This window comes from Enhydra lutris, unplaced genomic scaffold (assembly GCF_002288905.1).
Source record: "Enhydra lutris kenyoni isolate GAN:26980312 unplaced genomic scaffold, ASM228890v2 scaffoldscaffold27, whole genome shotgun sequence".
NCBI lineage: Eukaryota > Metazoa > Chordata > Mammalia > Carnivora > Mustelidae > Enhydra > Enhydra lutris.
This window is the reverse complement of record NW_019154111.1, coordinates 6,235,703-6,252,404: the sequence shown is the minus strand read 5'-3', so window position 1 is coordinate 6,252,404 and position 16,702 is coordinate 6,235,703. Positions and strand designations below refer to the sequence as shown.

The following is a 16,702-nucleotide window of genomic DNA, read 5'->3' as shown; positions in this document are numbered from 1 at the left end:
CTTGTGCCCTACGCAGTTACCAACATTACAGAGCAGATCAATGCCAGTGTGGGTTATACAGGGATATACGGGCACTCATGAGTCCCAGTGCCTGAAAAATGACAGGAGACCAAATGTAGCTTTTAGAATGCTCATGGACTATACTGTGTAACGAGTATTTGCATCTCCATTGTGTTTCTTAAAAAAACACAGACTAACACTACCTGCTAGCATTTTAGAGTCCCTTCTATGGAATAGAAATAGTCTTAAGAGCTTGGCATGTATTGTTACAGTTAATCCTCACAACAAAGGAGAGAGGCCACATTATTCAATTTTATAGATGAAGAAATTGAGGCACAGGGAGAATGAGATAATTATACAAAGTCACACAAACAGTGAATGGCAGAGCCAAGATCTGAAGCCCAGCAGTCTGACTCCAGAATGTGCATTCCCTCTGGAGGCAGCAGCAGCCACTTCCTCTGAACTAAGAAAATGTAAGCATGAATTAAAGTGTTGGAGGGAGATCAGATGGAGCATCTTGTGGGTAGCTGTGATTCCCCAAGTACAAAACTGTAATAATGTTGGAAGCTGTAGGCTCTGGCCTGGAGAATGTACTTCTGGGTGTTGTCCACGTAATTCTTACAGATGCACTCATTTCAAGACCTGTCTAAAAAGAAACCTTTCAATTGCAAATAATCCGCTTCTGGACATCATGAGCACTGCACCTGGGCCACATGCCACCCGTGTTAATTAGTCGAGACAACCAGCATGGTACCCCTGCATATGTTCTCCGCTGTTGGGCAATGTGGAGATGCTGGAAAGACTCCTCTGGCCCTCTCTGCCCACTTCTCCAAAGGGTGCCCTTCCCCCTCCAACTCAGCTAGTACAGGCAGGGGGATGACGTATGACATATGAGAGATCACGAAAACTTGGTGAGAAATGATTGATGTTAAACTTCTTGAAGAATCACCAAAAGTGTGGGTAGGAAGATAGCTTACCTTCATAAGATCACCAGCTATTACTGCCTGCAAAATTGCTGTGGGAGACAAAAGAGAGATGTCCCATTAGTAGAAGACCCTCTCATTTAAATATCCCAAGGGGCTGGATCCATAGTTTGCAGAAATAGTCTATATTTGAGGCAGGAATCAGGGAAGGAGAAGCATGCCAAAGGCTGAATCTTGCAACAGGGAAAAGCTCTCTCTTCATTCCTTCACTACCCTGGTACCCATTCTATCCATCATTCTAGAGTCTACCTCGATAACCCCTCACGAAGCTTGGAGCCACAGAGATTAGGTTCAAATCTTAGCTCCAACACAAGCTCTGGGTGAATCATGGAAACCCTCAGAGCCGGGTTTCCTCCACATCTGCCCACAAGCAAGTCTAAATCTTACAGAATGACTGAAATGATCGATGAAGTCATGTGGATGTTTTCAACTCTCTTCTACTTAGGCGGGCTGGGTGCTTAACCATGATTGCTTCTGCTCCCTCCTTTCCACTTCCTTGCACTCTGTCCTCTTGGGGTTCCAAAAATCACTAATAATTTTGCTCTGCAGTGGCAGACAACACCTACCATTATGGAAAGGAAGGGGACTGGAGGTAGTGAGGAGGGAACAGGTATGTTCTTTATGTTCTGAAGAAAATAGCCATGTGGTCAGCATCTGATCCATGGGTGACTCTTATGGAAAGAACTCAAAGGATTAGGAAACCTAATCTAATTGTAAAAATATGTACCTTCAGGGGCATCGAAGTGCAGGTACAAGTGCACTTGTACTTGGGAGGTAGAGGACGAGGGACAGGAGGGGACTGCTGAGAGAGGACAGGATGCGTGAGCACCTAATGACGGTGTTGGATCCTAAAGGGAACATGTGCATTCTGTTGGAAATGGTCCCTTCGGAAAAACAACTACTTAGATTCTAGAACTACCAAAAAAATGGATTATTTTAACGCTTGAATGGCACAAAATTTTAGAAGAAAGTAATTTAAATTTTCTTTCTCAAAGTGTCATTTTATTTTTCATTTTGATTTTTTAAAAGATTTATTTGTTTATTTTAGAGAAAGAAAGAGAGAGAGAGAGAGCATGAGCAGGAGGGGCTGAGCGGGGAAAGAGAGAATCTCAAGCAGACTCCCACTAAGCTCAAAGCCTGATTTGGGGCTGATCTCACCACCTTGCGATCATGACCAGAGCCAAAATCAAGAGTTGGACTGTTAACTGACAGAGCCACCCAGACATCCCAATGCAGTGCCTTTTCACAACACTATGAACTTGATAACCTATAAAGACTATTTCTTTCCCTTTTTTCTAGGCCTCACAGAGCTGGTGGAGCTGTACTGGACAGAGGTCTGGACTAGACACAGGGACCTGCATTATGGTGACAAGTAGGCCGCTCACTTGTAAGCACACTCTCTCTCTGAAAATAAATTAAAAAATAAAATCTTTGAAAAAAAAAAAAGAAGACATTGGACTAGGGTCTAATTCTAATCCCTAATTTAGCAGACATGTAAGTTTAACAAGGCAATGTTTCTGAATCAATTTTCTTATTTGTAAAATAAAATTTATAGCTATCCTGCTCATCTCTCTAATGTAAAAACAAAACCAACAAACAAAAGCTTTGTAAGTTCTCAACAGTAGAGTGCTTACTTTTTTAAGATGATATTGAAACTTTCCCCAGAAATTAAAAGGAAAAGAAAAAAAGAGAAAAGAGAGAGAAAAGAAAAAACAAGCTCATTAATTTAAAGCACTTGTGTATAAAATTTCATGCATATAAGCACAACAAATCAATGCAATAAAGGAATTACCCAGAACAAATTCTATTTGAGGAGCAGCAGGAAGGGAAGTAAGAAAGGAGAAAGAAAGGAAGGGAAAGGAAGAGAAGAAGAATGAAAAGAAAGAAAAATATCAGAATTTGGGGAAAAACTTATTGGCTAGCTGTGGAGTTCAAAGATTTCTTGGAGGAGGTGAAATTTAAGCCAACTCTTCCATGGTAAATGGAATTAATTAGCGAAGAAGATCTGGAAAATCCTTACAAGATGAAGGCAGGATCCAAACAAAGACATGGAAGTTAAGTTGTGATGCCTAAGGGAATCTGCGAAGAGCTGTGTATCATCTTCCCTGAGGTGGGGAACGGTTGCAGACAAATATTGCCAAGTCGCAGGAACCCCCCCAGTGAGCACCTCTTCTGTCAAGATGAGGCACTGGAGTTTATCCTGCAGGTGGTGAGAAACCACTGCAGAGGTAAAAGGAAACCAGAGAAGCATATAAATATCAACCATGCCAGTTTGACCCCAGCCTCCCCCTCCTGAAAAGAGAGTTATGACCTGCTCTCTGCTCATTTTCTCCAGATTGCCCAATATTATAGCCTCTTTAAATGTCTACCCCAGACTCACTCACAGTATTGCTATGCTTGTTGGTTTCCAGCAGTCTCCCAATTTAAAGTTCCCATGAACAGGGAGAGGATCACATAACAGAATCATAACCACGAATAATTTCCAATTGTACTAGAGATGGAAAGCAGGGATATTTATTCTTAAGTCAAGCAATACACCCAAGGGTAGCTATTATGCAAACATTATTAGACTCAAGCTCACTTCTCTCTCCTGATTAATGTCCTTCCCCATGTACACTGTTGTTTAAGATCTCCTCTGCATAGAGAGAGCTTGGATCTATTAGTATTCAACTCCAGATAACAACCTTCTGAAAGATCAAGCTTCAAAAACAAATAACGAATTGTTATGATTACAGTATTATTCTTTATTATTTCTTGAGCTCCAAGTTTGCCTTCCTGCCTTTTCCAAAACTCTTTGCAACTGGGGAAATCGTGATCCCAAATGCAAAAAGGGTAAGTCAAATTGCTGATGAGACGTAAAGGCAATTGAGTAGATGGATAGCAGGTTTCCTGGACAATTAAATCACAGAAACGCACATAGTTAGGCAGGAGAGTAAGGGATAGAGAACTGCGAAGTTTGTCATTTTTAGAGCTTAGAAGCAGACTCATTAATTCATATGAAATGGCTGGTTTTTCCTCCAGTGCTAAACTGCTCTCCAGTAAACATCCTGAACTGAGAAGTCAGGACCGCCAGGAAGGAATCACCATCTTCTGTCTTAGTCTCTCTTTCTTGGGCCTCTATTACCAAGGGTCTGGATATCCTTAGGCATCTTGCATGAACGAACAATGGCTACCTGCTGGAATCAGCAGAGGGACAAAACAATCCATAGGGTCACTGGCTGGCCACCTGCTCCTGCCGTGCCAGGCCCTGTTCGAGGTTCTGGGGATACCTCTGTACAAAGCAAACTCAGGGAACTGGCATTTTGGCAAGAAGTCCAAATTAGAAAGGGATACATTATAACTAAGCTAAGAGTCAGACTCCTTGTGAGTCCCTGGGAGCACCATGAATTGGCTGTAACCTTGAGCAAGTTGTAGTTTACCAACCTTCAGTTCTCTCGTTAGAAAAATGAAGATAAAGTCAGTTCTTTGGGGACTCTGCCTTTCAAATCAGCTCAAGGAACAGAGGACTGACTATTTTGGTCTCCTGTGTAGAACGAACATCATGAGATCCTGATGCTTTTGACCTCGTAACACAGAAAAAGAACCATTTCTCACCTATGAAATGAGAAGGTTAGATTAAGGCCAATTACAGCTGTAGAGTTTGGCATATGAATACTTCCAAAGGGAGAGTTTAAGGTTGCAGTTTTTGCTAGGCCAACGAAAATATTTAATAAAAAGTACACAGGGCTTGGCAAAGCCACATACGTGAGTTCTCGATAAATCACTCGAAATAACTACATCAACTCTGTACACTCAGATCTATTTAAAAAGTTTAAATTTTCATATTATTTCTCAGTTCTTAAATTAATATTCTATTTCCAAACCGTTCGTCACCTAGTAATGATAGCAGTCACTTGAATATTTTTCAAAAAGTTATGGAAGAAAACATTAAAAGTACAAACCACCACCATCGAACAAAGAATAGCTTGTAGAGCCCTGGGTTGGAATCAGTTGTAGCACTGAGAAGCATAAATATATATCTTTTTTTGCCTTGTTTTTAACTCCTAAATAGTTCATCTGTGAAGCAAGAAACACGTCCTAGAACTGTCCCTTCAGAAGTGGTCATATTTTACATTCCAGAACTATTTTGGGCTCTAGCCTAAACCTCTCATTTCATAGATGACAACACAGGCTTGAAAAGTAAATGGACTTTTCCAGGGTCACACAGATAGTTAGCAATCCAGATGAAAGAGAGACTCATTTTTTTCTTTTGTTTTGTTTCTTTCACGTTTTCTTTAATGTTATTGCATCTGACCCCTATGTTAGAATTCCTGCCACCATGCTGTTTCCCCTTGAACCTGGAGCAAGGTGGGCAAAAGATAAAACAACCCCAAGTAAAAGTCTCATGAATGCATCCCACACCAAATTAAGTCAATTTAAGGCTTCAAGGTCCAAGACTTTTTATGCCAAAGGAGACACTGAATATCGAGGGCAGATGTTGCATTCACAATTCTGTTAATTTGATCATGAAGGGCATCTTCCTATTTGTCCTTTATTCAAAGTTATGTACTGCTTAGTCACCAGATGGCTTGCATTGTCAGCTGCCCAAGAGCCTACTTCTTTTAGATACCTACTTCTGCAGAGCCTTTCCTGCATTTTCCTTGTCAGAAGCATTCTGTCCAACTTTTCTACTTTGTAAGCAGTCCATCATGGGACACGAGCAACAAAGTGTGAAGGCTTAGCTCCCCAAAACGAATTTAGTATGATCATTAGATATGGCAAAGGTAACTAACACTCATTTAATGGCATGGATAACTACTGCAAATTATGCTAATGAGGCATAAATGAGAAGCAGTTCATGAAAATGACTGTAATTAGTATTATTTTACATAGCCATGCTCAACACAATGAGGTGAGAGAAAGGAGGAATTCGATATTTTGAAAGACCTCTGCATTTTAATGTAAGCCTAGAGGAGGTTTTGACAACCGCTAATAAGTTATGTGCCAATTATTTGTTAATAGCTAAAATACTGAGGGTTTTTAATATATTGGAACAAATTCAAGATTATTCTTATAATGACTCACAAATCTGTATCAGCTCTCTGTGACTGCATAACTGCGAGGCACTCACGGAGAGCTCCATCATCCCAAAACATAGAGGCTTCAAACAAAACAATGGCTGCTTGGGCTTCCTCCCAAGATGGTGACTGGGTTTCAAAAGCAAACATCCCAAGAAAGCCTCTTGGAAGTCCCCCTGCCTTGGAAATCATGGGGTGTCACTTCTGCTGCTATAGTCTTAAGTCTGCCCACATTCAAGAGGACCCAGACCCCACATCTCAATGAAAAGAATTTCAAAGACATATTGCAAGAAGGATGTGTAGAATGGGAGACAATGCTGTGACTGTTTCTGGAAAACTCAGTCTCTCACATCATACATTTACATTGTGATGTGCTTTGAGTAAGAGGGTTGACACTGACTCGGTTAGGTCTGGGAAATGGCCATGAATAATAGCCTTTGTTACCTGTGTCCTCTATGAGAGCATGTTTTGCACACAATGTCATCTGTTTTATGTCATGAGTATCTCAGCGGAATAAATACAAAAGGCTGATAACTGCTTACCTGAAGGATCAGCTTGTTGGAACAGAAGGAAGAAAGGCAAGTAGAAGATCATGAAGACAACAAGTGTTTGTTGAGTTGAATTAAGAATTCTATCTAAGGTAAGCTTTACCCTGAATCTCTCTTTAATAATCAGATGTAGGAAAAAAAAAACCCAAAACCAAAAAACACACCGTCTCTCCTCTTTTTCCTTCTCTAGTCAAGCAAGCACTCACTCAGCAAACTCTAGTCCCATTTCCCTCCCACCGGGTCTACCAGCTTCTCCTCCTTTGCCAAAATACAGAGCAGAGGACTCAGAGCACACACTTCCAGGATCTCCTCCTCAGTGGGATTAATCTATCAGCAGCATTGGAAGGCCATGAAATGCTACAATGGTCTAATATTCAACCACCACCTGTGCCAATGGCGCTCAGAGTGTGTAACCATAGATGGGAGACTTAAATAGGTTTTGTTTCTAATGACAGGGTTAATCCTCAAATTGAATTAGTCCCTGCTAATTGAATGCATGAATGCATATGGGTTCTTTCCATCTGCTGCAGCAATCCTTTTGAAGCTACTATTGGCATGGAAGGAGTTTCCTGTTTGGAGAAAAAACAAACAGCCCCCTATCCAGTGTTCCCTCCTGGCAGAAAACCTCCACCTTGCTGCCAGAGGACCGGGACGTGCTCCCTTCAGAAGCAGTTGGTTCCATTTCTCTTATTTCCCCCCTCGAATTAGCTATAAACAGTGCAGGGACCAGATGTCTCTCCCTGACACCCCATTTGTTTACCTGTGGTTGTGAAATCGTTCTCTGGTTGTTTCACATGTGGAAACCCCATCTCTGCACTTAAGCCACAAGCACACGGACTGTGTTTTCACTTCTTTTTATTTTGTCTATATCCTATCTTTCAATAAAAACTCTAGTACAAGAAATATATGTAATTAGTCTAGTACAAGAAATACATGAAGTGCTTGGTTGATACTTATGGCCTGGTGATTCTGTGAGCTATCATTCAATCTTCTTCCAACCCTGAATCAAGGAAGACTTATTAAGGAATGGAAGAAAGCCCACTGTACTGGCCCCTTCTGGAGTTTAGACTATTTTCCTATCTTTTCAGGCATCTAATAGTGTTTACTAGATGCAGCAAAACAACATGGTAAGTATCTCATTAAACCAGAAATACTTATATTATGGGTCAAATCAGAGCCTTCTGCTAAGCAATGGTTATTTCCTAGAACATCAGCTGTAAACCTTGGGTGAGTGTTAAGAGAAATTTCATGGGTTAATTTGCTTTGAGCACTGGGCTAGAGAAGCCAAGTTCACGGGTCTTCCCCAGTCTTCCTCAGTCAGGGTAGGTTACTTTCAGCCAGCTGTGTAAAATATATGCCAAACAGTCACAGGAGGGATGAGAAAGGTTCTTGAAAATGTCCTCCTGAGAATCCGTGTAATGCAAAATTAGTATGTTCTCTAGTAACGATACATTAATATTATCATCTTTGGATGTAGTAGCCAACATTTAAAAAAAAATACAGTCCCACCTTCTACAGTAATATCCAACTATTCCCTTAAACCTAGAAAAATATCACTTCCTTTTTAGTGCTAATATTACAGAATCCCACCAACTATTCTGTCCAATAACTATTAAGCCTCCACCAACAGGGAAGGATTTTTCATGGATGTAAAGTGTTTTCGTCTGGTTCCACCCTACTAAATTCCTATTCGTGAACCCCAAATAATCATAGTACATGATAACACTCTTTCTCCTTCTTAACATGTGAATAAAGTAGTACATATTAAGATTCATAGTACGCTAGAACTATTTTAGTGATGGAAGAGATTAAAACAAAATTCTTGCCTTCTCCAAAAGTCCCCCATCTCTAGAATGTCGAGAGACTTTTTTAACTTTGGCTGATGAACTTTTTTTTTTTGCTTTCCCAGCATGTGAATGATAAAACTATAATCCTGAGATGCAAAGAGAAATGGAAGAACTAATAAATACGGACCTCCTTCGCCTCCCTCGAAAGTGCCAAGTAGAAGCCAGATGTTGCTGCTAATGACTTTGACTGAGGGCCTTGGAGATGGCTTCAGTGCCTCCGCTTCATCCCACCTCTCAACGTCGGGCTGCCTTCCTCCTATGAGAGGTCTCCTTGAATTCCTCTGATAAATTGTAGCTGTGTCCTTCAGGACCTCTAAAAGGAACTTGGATTGCAAAGCTGTGCTCATATTTCATTCTGTGATAGCCGTGAGCAGATCTGACCTGGCCTGAAAGTGATGGATGGTTATTGGTTTTAACCAAACATCAAGACTGTGTATGGGAAATGGTGTTTAAGGCCAGGATCCAAGTACAAAGGAGTGTGTTCTGGAGCTCAGAAAGTTGATGGGTTTATGGGTCATCCAGTCATCAGGATGCACGCAAAGTACCTTATCACTGACTAGCAGCACTCTGACCACTTTGGACCATGAAGGCCTTTTGAACTAAGAAGAACAGGTTTAACCAAAACATTCCTCACTGAAACACAACTAAAACCAGTGAGGAGCTAACACAGCAAAGGTCGCTTTCAGGGACAAACACCAGCAAAACGCATGTGGAGCAAAAGTGTACAATTTGTACCTGTACCTAAGTTATAATCAAAGACTAAGTTTGAACGTTTCCCAGATTTGCATAAGACAGATATTAATTGAAAGCATAGAAAAATTAAGCATTTTACTTCAGAAAAATGAACAATAAGTTTTAACTTTCACTTTGACATTCTGCTAAGTTTACTTAAGCAGCATCACATCTTAAAGGTAAGAATTCTAAAGTAAATGGTTTGTTCTGAAGCTTGCTCAGAAGATACAAAATAGAATAGGCTTCAGTATATGGGCAAATTTTCCATGATATTTACTAAAGAACAGATTTTACCAATTGCCGTGAAGAGAAATGAAAACTAAACCTTCATTCTTCTTAGGAACTCCTATATTCTTAAGGAAAAAAAGAGTTATCTATAAAGTAACACATGTATCCTTACACATCCACACAGAGCCCCTGAGCGCTAAGGAAAGAAAGTGGCGTACGGAATAATTTCCTAGGGAAGTTGTGAGAAATTGTCCATAAAGGGAAGATCTGCATTGGCAGAAAATATGGGTGGAGAACTTTCTGTGGAGAAGTCCAGCTGGTGTAGAGGCATGGGTAAACAAGCGATAAGCAGTCTCCCTTGAGAATGGGGGATGTCTAGAATGGGGGTAGGGAGAAAGGAGGCAGGGAGGGAGTGAGGAGAGCATCCTGGAAGAACAGCTTCTAAGATGCAGAGAGTGATATGAGGCCAAAAACTTTTTTTTTTTTTTTTAAGTCACTGAAAATCACTCACCAACTCCATTTTCAGAATCCAACTTTGCAAGACTATCACTCTCTCCCTCAAATATAAAAGGAGCTTAACTAGAAAGACCGCTGGGAAATCAGATGCCCAAAAAACACCGTGGAGGGAGCCCTGCTTTCTGAGAAGGAGCCTGCAGAATTTGGGAAGATATGGGGTCCAGAGAGGCACACGGTCAGAGAAATACAACAAGCAGCTACACAAACAATTTGGTTTCCGTGACCTTTTTGTAGTCTTATAAAACACCACCTCTAATTTTTTTTTTTTTTTTTTTTTTTTTTTTTGCCAATGGCTGAAATCATTGCCTTTACTTAGTGGGGCACAAGAGCGGATGGAAATGTCACCAGACTGTGTAAAAGTGAGTGGGCTCTGGCTGATTACAAATCCTTTTTTTGATAAGCACAGTGGCCTTGCTTTGTCAGGAGAAAAGCTGGAAACTGCATAATTAAATAGTGTATTTCATTACCTTGTTAAAGAAAGCTACCAGTGTGAAAGTGGCCTGCGGCATTTATGCACTTGCAAAGTTGATTTTCTTTCTTTTCAGGAGGCGAATCTGGCGAGGTGTGGAAACAGCAGAGCCATGTGTCACCATCACATCACCATGAGTCATCATCAAAAGCAGAAATAGTAAGACCAGCACTCCTTTGTAGGAATCCACACACCTGCCCCATAGAAAGCAGGACATGGGTGTCTCCCAAACACCCTTCCAAAACTGAAGGTGACCTTTTGGGGTTCTCCTCGTGTATCTCATTGCCCAGGATTCTTCTGTGGCTGGGAGGCCTGAGTCTAGAGAACAGAAGATGCCTTACATGGAGGCCAGCTCTGCCTGATCTCCGAAGAGACCAAGGGCTAAGGGGATATGATCTACCCCAGACGCCCCCACCCTGTGGAGAACAGAGCTGGGGCCGGGCTGGGTCCTCCCCGCTCTGAGACAACACTCTTGTCCTTGCCCGCCACTACCATCCACACTCGTGTCCACTGCCCAGAACAAAACGAGTCACTCTCTGCCCACGGGGGTGTAACCTGAAGCACATGTTTAGTTCCAGCAAAGTCAGAAGCCCGTATGCTTGAAGAATATCCCTAAGTCCATGCAAATATGACACAGCAGGTCTATTTATAGAAAAAGATACTCCCGCTTTGGGTATTTGACATTGATAGCTCCTCCTGCTCTCTTGGGTGCATCTACTCTCCTGCCCTGTCCCTTTCTTTTGTGAACATTTGCAAGTCAACTATGCACTAAGCATGGAGCTAAATACTATCTAAGTTAATCCTCATGCTACAACTGCTAGATACGTACTGATAACTGTCATCATCCCCATTTCAGGACGACAAATTGAGGCTTCATGAGGTTAAGTCATTTTGCTCGAGGTCACATGGCTTACACGTGGCAAAGCCAAGATGGAAACCTAGCATGTGCGAGAGTCACTTCCAAGACAGGGCACCACGCTTCTCCCTCACTTGGTGACAGACAGTCTAGGATGTCATTAGGGGGTGAAAAGAGGTCCTCTCTTGCCCTCATCTCTCTGGTCAGCCATGAGGAAGACAGTCATAGCGTCTCTGTGCCCTATGCTTCTCCAGCTCTGACGAGGGAGGCTTCAGAAAGATAGGTTAGCGCTGGGGAAAGGAAATGCTGTAGGAAGGAACTGCTTCTAGGCGCCATGTGCCGCCATGCTGACCAGAAGAAGGCATGCTGTCTATAGCTGCAACTGTTGTGCCCCGATAAGCCGAGCACCCAGAGTGCACCCAGAAGATGAGGACTGACTCAGAAGGCTGGCCAGATGGGACAGCGTTTCGTTGACCTTGTTAGCTTGAAAACGAGCTGGACTCAGGGCCATTTCTATAGTTCTAACGAGCTAGTGCAGAGAGCATGGCCAGACAAAAATTCACACAGAAAAAAACGCTTCCATCCAGAATGTGCCAGGATGGAACACTGTGAAATATCCAGGACTGATCTTCCAGGAACCGACTGAAAAAGTGAGAAGACATTCTAGTGTTTTGCAACAGGTAAGCATGATAAGGGAGGCCTGGGCCAAGACTTTCATTCAGGGCAAGCGGTCACCAGCAGCCACGTAGTTCTTTGCGGGAGGAAGGCATCATAAGAACAATGAAGCTTTCAGTGCAGCTCACTGGGGAAAAGGTGTTCATTAGATCCTGGGGTTTCTCTAGTCAAGTAGACAACAGACAAATGGAGTAACAATGACCACCTTGTCAGGACCGTACTACTGTCACCGTCAGTGTATCTGACGGTGTAGACACAGCTCAGGTCCTATCATTTCATACAGTAGAAGGCCGAAGTAAACACAGTAAACTTTAAAAAGTAAGCACAACTTGATCCTTCGTTTCTGCTCTTCTAGGTGACTACACGGGACCAAGTCAGGCAGCTTCCAAGCCCTTTCACACACTTGCCTGGGGGACAAGCGACCGATCTCCAGGCATGAGATCTGTGACAGCTTCATCTGCGACCAGAGGAGCCGTGACACACGACCTTCTCTGATGACCTCTTCTGACCTGGCTGCGTACAAGCACACCAGGGAGTTAGCTTTTTCCCCTCCTCTCTCCGTTCTTGTCATTTTCTTATTTTGCGGTGTTTTAAGTACTTGGAATATTCTCTGAGGCCAGGGAAACTCAAGCCAAGTTGTAGGTGAATCTCAGTAAAGAGCACTCCTCCCGCTCAACATACACTCATCTCTAATGAGGCTTCAAAAGATAATTAGACGATGGTCACTGACAAAGCCCTCCAAAGAGACCACAGGATCAAAGGATTATGCGGTTACAGTCAATAGTGAGATTTAAGAAGCGGGGAGGAGAGAGAGAAGAGCAGGGTCAGGACACACAGAAAGTGATATAACCTGATTCTGGAAAGCCCAGGGGTTTGGGTTTTGTTCTGTTTGCTTGTTCTGTTTTATTTTGTTTTTTAATCAGCAGTGATTGTCTGTTTTCCTAGGAAATGTGAAAGAAGGCTAGCCAAAGAAAAGCATGCTGTCATTTTTATTCCTTTCCTTTCACACAGTCTTTGGGAAGTACCCAGTGAGACCACCATAAAAGGCCATTTTTTTTCCAGCACATTACCAACTGAATTTCTTTGGAAAAGGACCAGGACTAACCTATCTTCTACAACAGGGAACAATGTTAATGAGGCTACAATGGAATTCAAAGATGTGTATTGAAAGTTTCTGTTCGCCAACACCACATACAGCAGCGAATGTAACAGTGAGATTTGTATGGAGAAAATCAATTCTGTGCCAGGGCACAGCATAGCATGGGGCAACATCTCTATTCACTGGGCTCCTAGTCAAATAAGAAGGGCAACACCACCCATGGGGGGAGAAATTTGGAATACACTCAAAAAAACAGTAAGTGAATAGGGAAGGGAAAATCGTGGGCATTTGAGTTGTCAGGAAAATTCATCATTGTTTGTCCCTAGAATCTATGGAGGTGGTTCCAACATGCGGGAATTAATGAGCACCAAAGAGGGGACTTGAATGAAAGACAATGAAGGTGTCCTGCTAGAGAGATGGTAGGAGGTGATACAAGCCATATGGCTTGGTGCATATAAAGGAGAGGAACCTGGAGAGGGGCCCACAAGCTGGGGAGGAGAAATAATTCACTAAAGCAACATGAACTAGACCAGGGTAAGAAAGGGCCTTAAAAGTGAGCACTCAAATGTTTGAATCTAATTAAAAAGCCAATGGGGGATTGCATAGTCAGAAACAGAGTATGGGGCAAAAAAGAACACTCTAGCAACTTTGCATTAGCTAGCCCAAAGTCATTGCAAAGTGGCACACTGTGATGACCAATATTGAAAACTCTTCCCAGTGAGCAATTAAAGATCTGTGAGGTTTCCATCTGTATCACTACTGAGTTTACTTTACTCATTGCATTTTACTAATAAACAACTTAAAATAAAAGTGAAAAACATCCAGCTTTCATAATCTACACTACTATTCTGTTCATAATATTGTCTTCCTGTTATGATATTTCCTTAAGGAAATAGCTACCTTTCAAGAATTCTACCCTTTCAAAAATGGATGCTATCGGCAGGGAATTGTTTTCCTTGATTAGTTTCCTTGATCGAGGAAACCATTTCCTTGATTATGGAAGTATGAGGATAGGAGCAGTGGATCAAGAACACATCTTTGAAACATTCTGCATCAAGGGTACTGGCCACTGCTATGGAAAAAATATATACCTCATTTTTAAGGATAAATAACCACCCTGTAATTAGGAGCTCTCCATTCAACCAAAAGAATCAAGATTTCCTGCTACATGGAGCCCAACACTTAGCAATGCTATTAAGTAGCTGAGAATGGGATCTGGATCTAGACAGATTACCTTGAGTGTAAATCCGAGCTCTAAGCCTTACCGGTTATGCATGGGACCTTGGACAAGTCACCTAAAAGGTTTGTCCCTTAGTTCCCTCATCTGTAAAGTGGGAATAATAGTATTACTATGATTGTTTTGTAGACCAAATATATCTAAAATCTATGGAGTGGTTGGTTCAGTATATACTCATTTGGTGTGACCTAAAAGAAAACATTTAAACTCCAAGGCTCAACAGAACATACCTTAGGACAACACCTGGCACTGATTAAGTTTTAATAAACACTGACATATTTTTAAGTTTTAAGTATGCCTCAGAGTCTATTATCCCACATAATTCCAAAGGAGTAGTTGAAATTATTTGGCTGAAACACAAGGACCCAAACCTTAATTAATCTCTCCATTCTGAGTTTCTCAAAAATAAATTATTCTTGTTTTAATTTTTCACTTTCAGGGGCTATCAGAAATTTAAAAAATATATATAACTTTCAATGTGTTGAACTTTTATTTGAATAAAGATGAATATAGGGCTCTCTTTTTGATAATAAGGGGAATCACAGACACTAACCTTCCCTGATAATTTAAGCTAAAATGATGGATTAAAAAAAAAAATCAGGAAATATGGGAAGGTGGTGGTAATAGTTGCAGCAGACTTTTTGAATGCTTCTTTTTTGTCTTTTTCTCAAGTTTTCATTTAAATGCCAGTTAGTTAACACACAGTGTAATATTAGTTTCAGGGGCAGAATTTAGTGATCCATCACTTGCACACAATACCCAGTGCTCATCACAACAAGCGCCCTTGCTATTGCGTATCTGAATCCCCACAGAGAGAGACAGAGAAACTTGGTAAAAGAACCAAAACGCAGGGCACCTGGGTGGCTCAGTGGTTGGTCCTCTGCCTTCAGCTCAGGTCATGATCTCAGGGTCCTGGGATCCAGCCCCACATCAGGCTCTTTCCTCAGCAGGGAGCCTGCTTCCCCCTCTCTCTCTGCCTGCCTCTCTGCCTACTTGTGATCTCTGTCTGTCAAATAAATAAATAAAATCTTAAAAAAAAAAAAGAACCAAAACACATGGTCAATCCTCAAAAGAAAGTAACAAGATACCTTTACAAACTTCAAGATTACAAATGGCTGGGGAGAGGCCATTAACAGCCCAAAGACCTGAATTCTCCCGGTGTCTGCACAGGAGAGCACAGGGAGGCCGTGGGGCAGCGGACGCACCTGATCCTGATGGCAGGAATGCCCCCAAAGAGCCAACAGGTGGTCCTGGAAAAGTCCAGGGCGCCCGTATAAGAACAGCCTCAGAAGTTCCCATTCGCTTGACAAATCCGCACAAGGGGCTCCAGGAAAAACTGAAGTGCCCAGAGCATTGCAACTCCTGGGAACTTTCAAAACTGACCACCTAGGACGCCTCTTCAAGACAGGACCCAGGAAGTGGTAGCGTGGCCGAGCGGTCTAAGGCGCTGGATCAAGACAGGACCCAAAGTCAGGATTGAGGCTGACTTTCCGAGTGGAATGCACGCTGAGCTGAATACGGCTAACAGGAGTAAAGGAAGAGTCTGGATAAAAGCAAGGATATGGATCAAAACCAGGAAGTCTGAGAAAGCAAGCCACCACAATTCAACAGGACACAAAACCCACAGAAAAAAGAGCCTTCTGAAGTGAGAATAGCTAACTGAATGTATTTTTCTTTCCACAATTCAGAAAAATGAATTTTGTATAAAAATAGCAAAGAAAGTAAAATATCATATGAAGTTATTTTAGGGGAAAAAAAGAATAAAGAACAGAATAAAATCCTAGAAGCAATGAAAGTGTACCACAAAAACTTGCTCGAAAAATAGTAGCATACTATTTGAAATGACCTTAATGGCATTGGTAAAGTGATACATGGTATCAAGAATAGCATTAATCAGAGTAATTCAGAAATTATGTCATTCAAAGAACTAGAAATAAGAGGGAAAAAAATCATTTTCCAATGAAGACAACCTAGAAGGAACACAGAAATAAATAAATTCAACCAATAAAGTCTTAGAAAAGTAGAAGAAACAGATAATGAAACTTTTAAAAAAGGAAAAGGGCAAAAAGAATGTGAGAGGAAATGACAAATGTTAAAGATACATAAAGAAGATCAAACATACAAAAGGAGCTCCTGAAGAAGAAAACAAAAGCAAGAGAAGAGAACACATACAAATACTGTATTCAAGAATACTGTTGGAAGTTTAAAAACTGAACAGGATATTTAAATAGTGTATCATGTACCTGAGAACAGGAATGTCTCAAAATGATCTACGCCAAGGTATATTTTCAAAAAAGTATTGTACATTAAAGAAAAACATTTTGGGGCACCTGGGGGACTCAGTAGGTTAAGTGGCTGACTCTTGGTTCCCACTCAGGTCATAATCTCAGGGTCGTGGGATCAAGCCCCGCCCACACTGGGGAGGCTGCTTGTGGATTCTCTCTCCCTCCCTCCC

At 41.6% G+C, this 16,702-nt stretch overlaps 1 protein-coding gene across 1 annotated transcript in view; it reads right to left on the bottom strand.

The window, feature by feature from the left end:
• The window catches only part of LOC111151963 (diacylglycerol kinase iota), a 432,202-nt gene that overhangs the window by 19,323 nt on the left and 396,177 nt on the right, over positions 1-16,702 (bottom strand). The window contains exon 29 of the mRNA XM_022510212.1: positions 978-1,015. Within this exon, the coding sequence (XP_022365920.1) occupies positions 978-1,015 (38 nt within the window). The remainder of the gene's footprint in view (positions 1-977; positions 1,016-16,702) is intronic.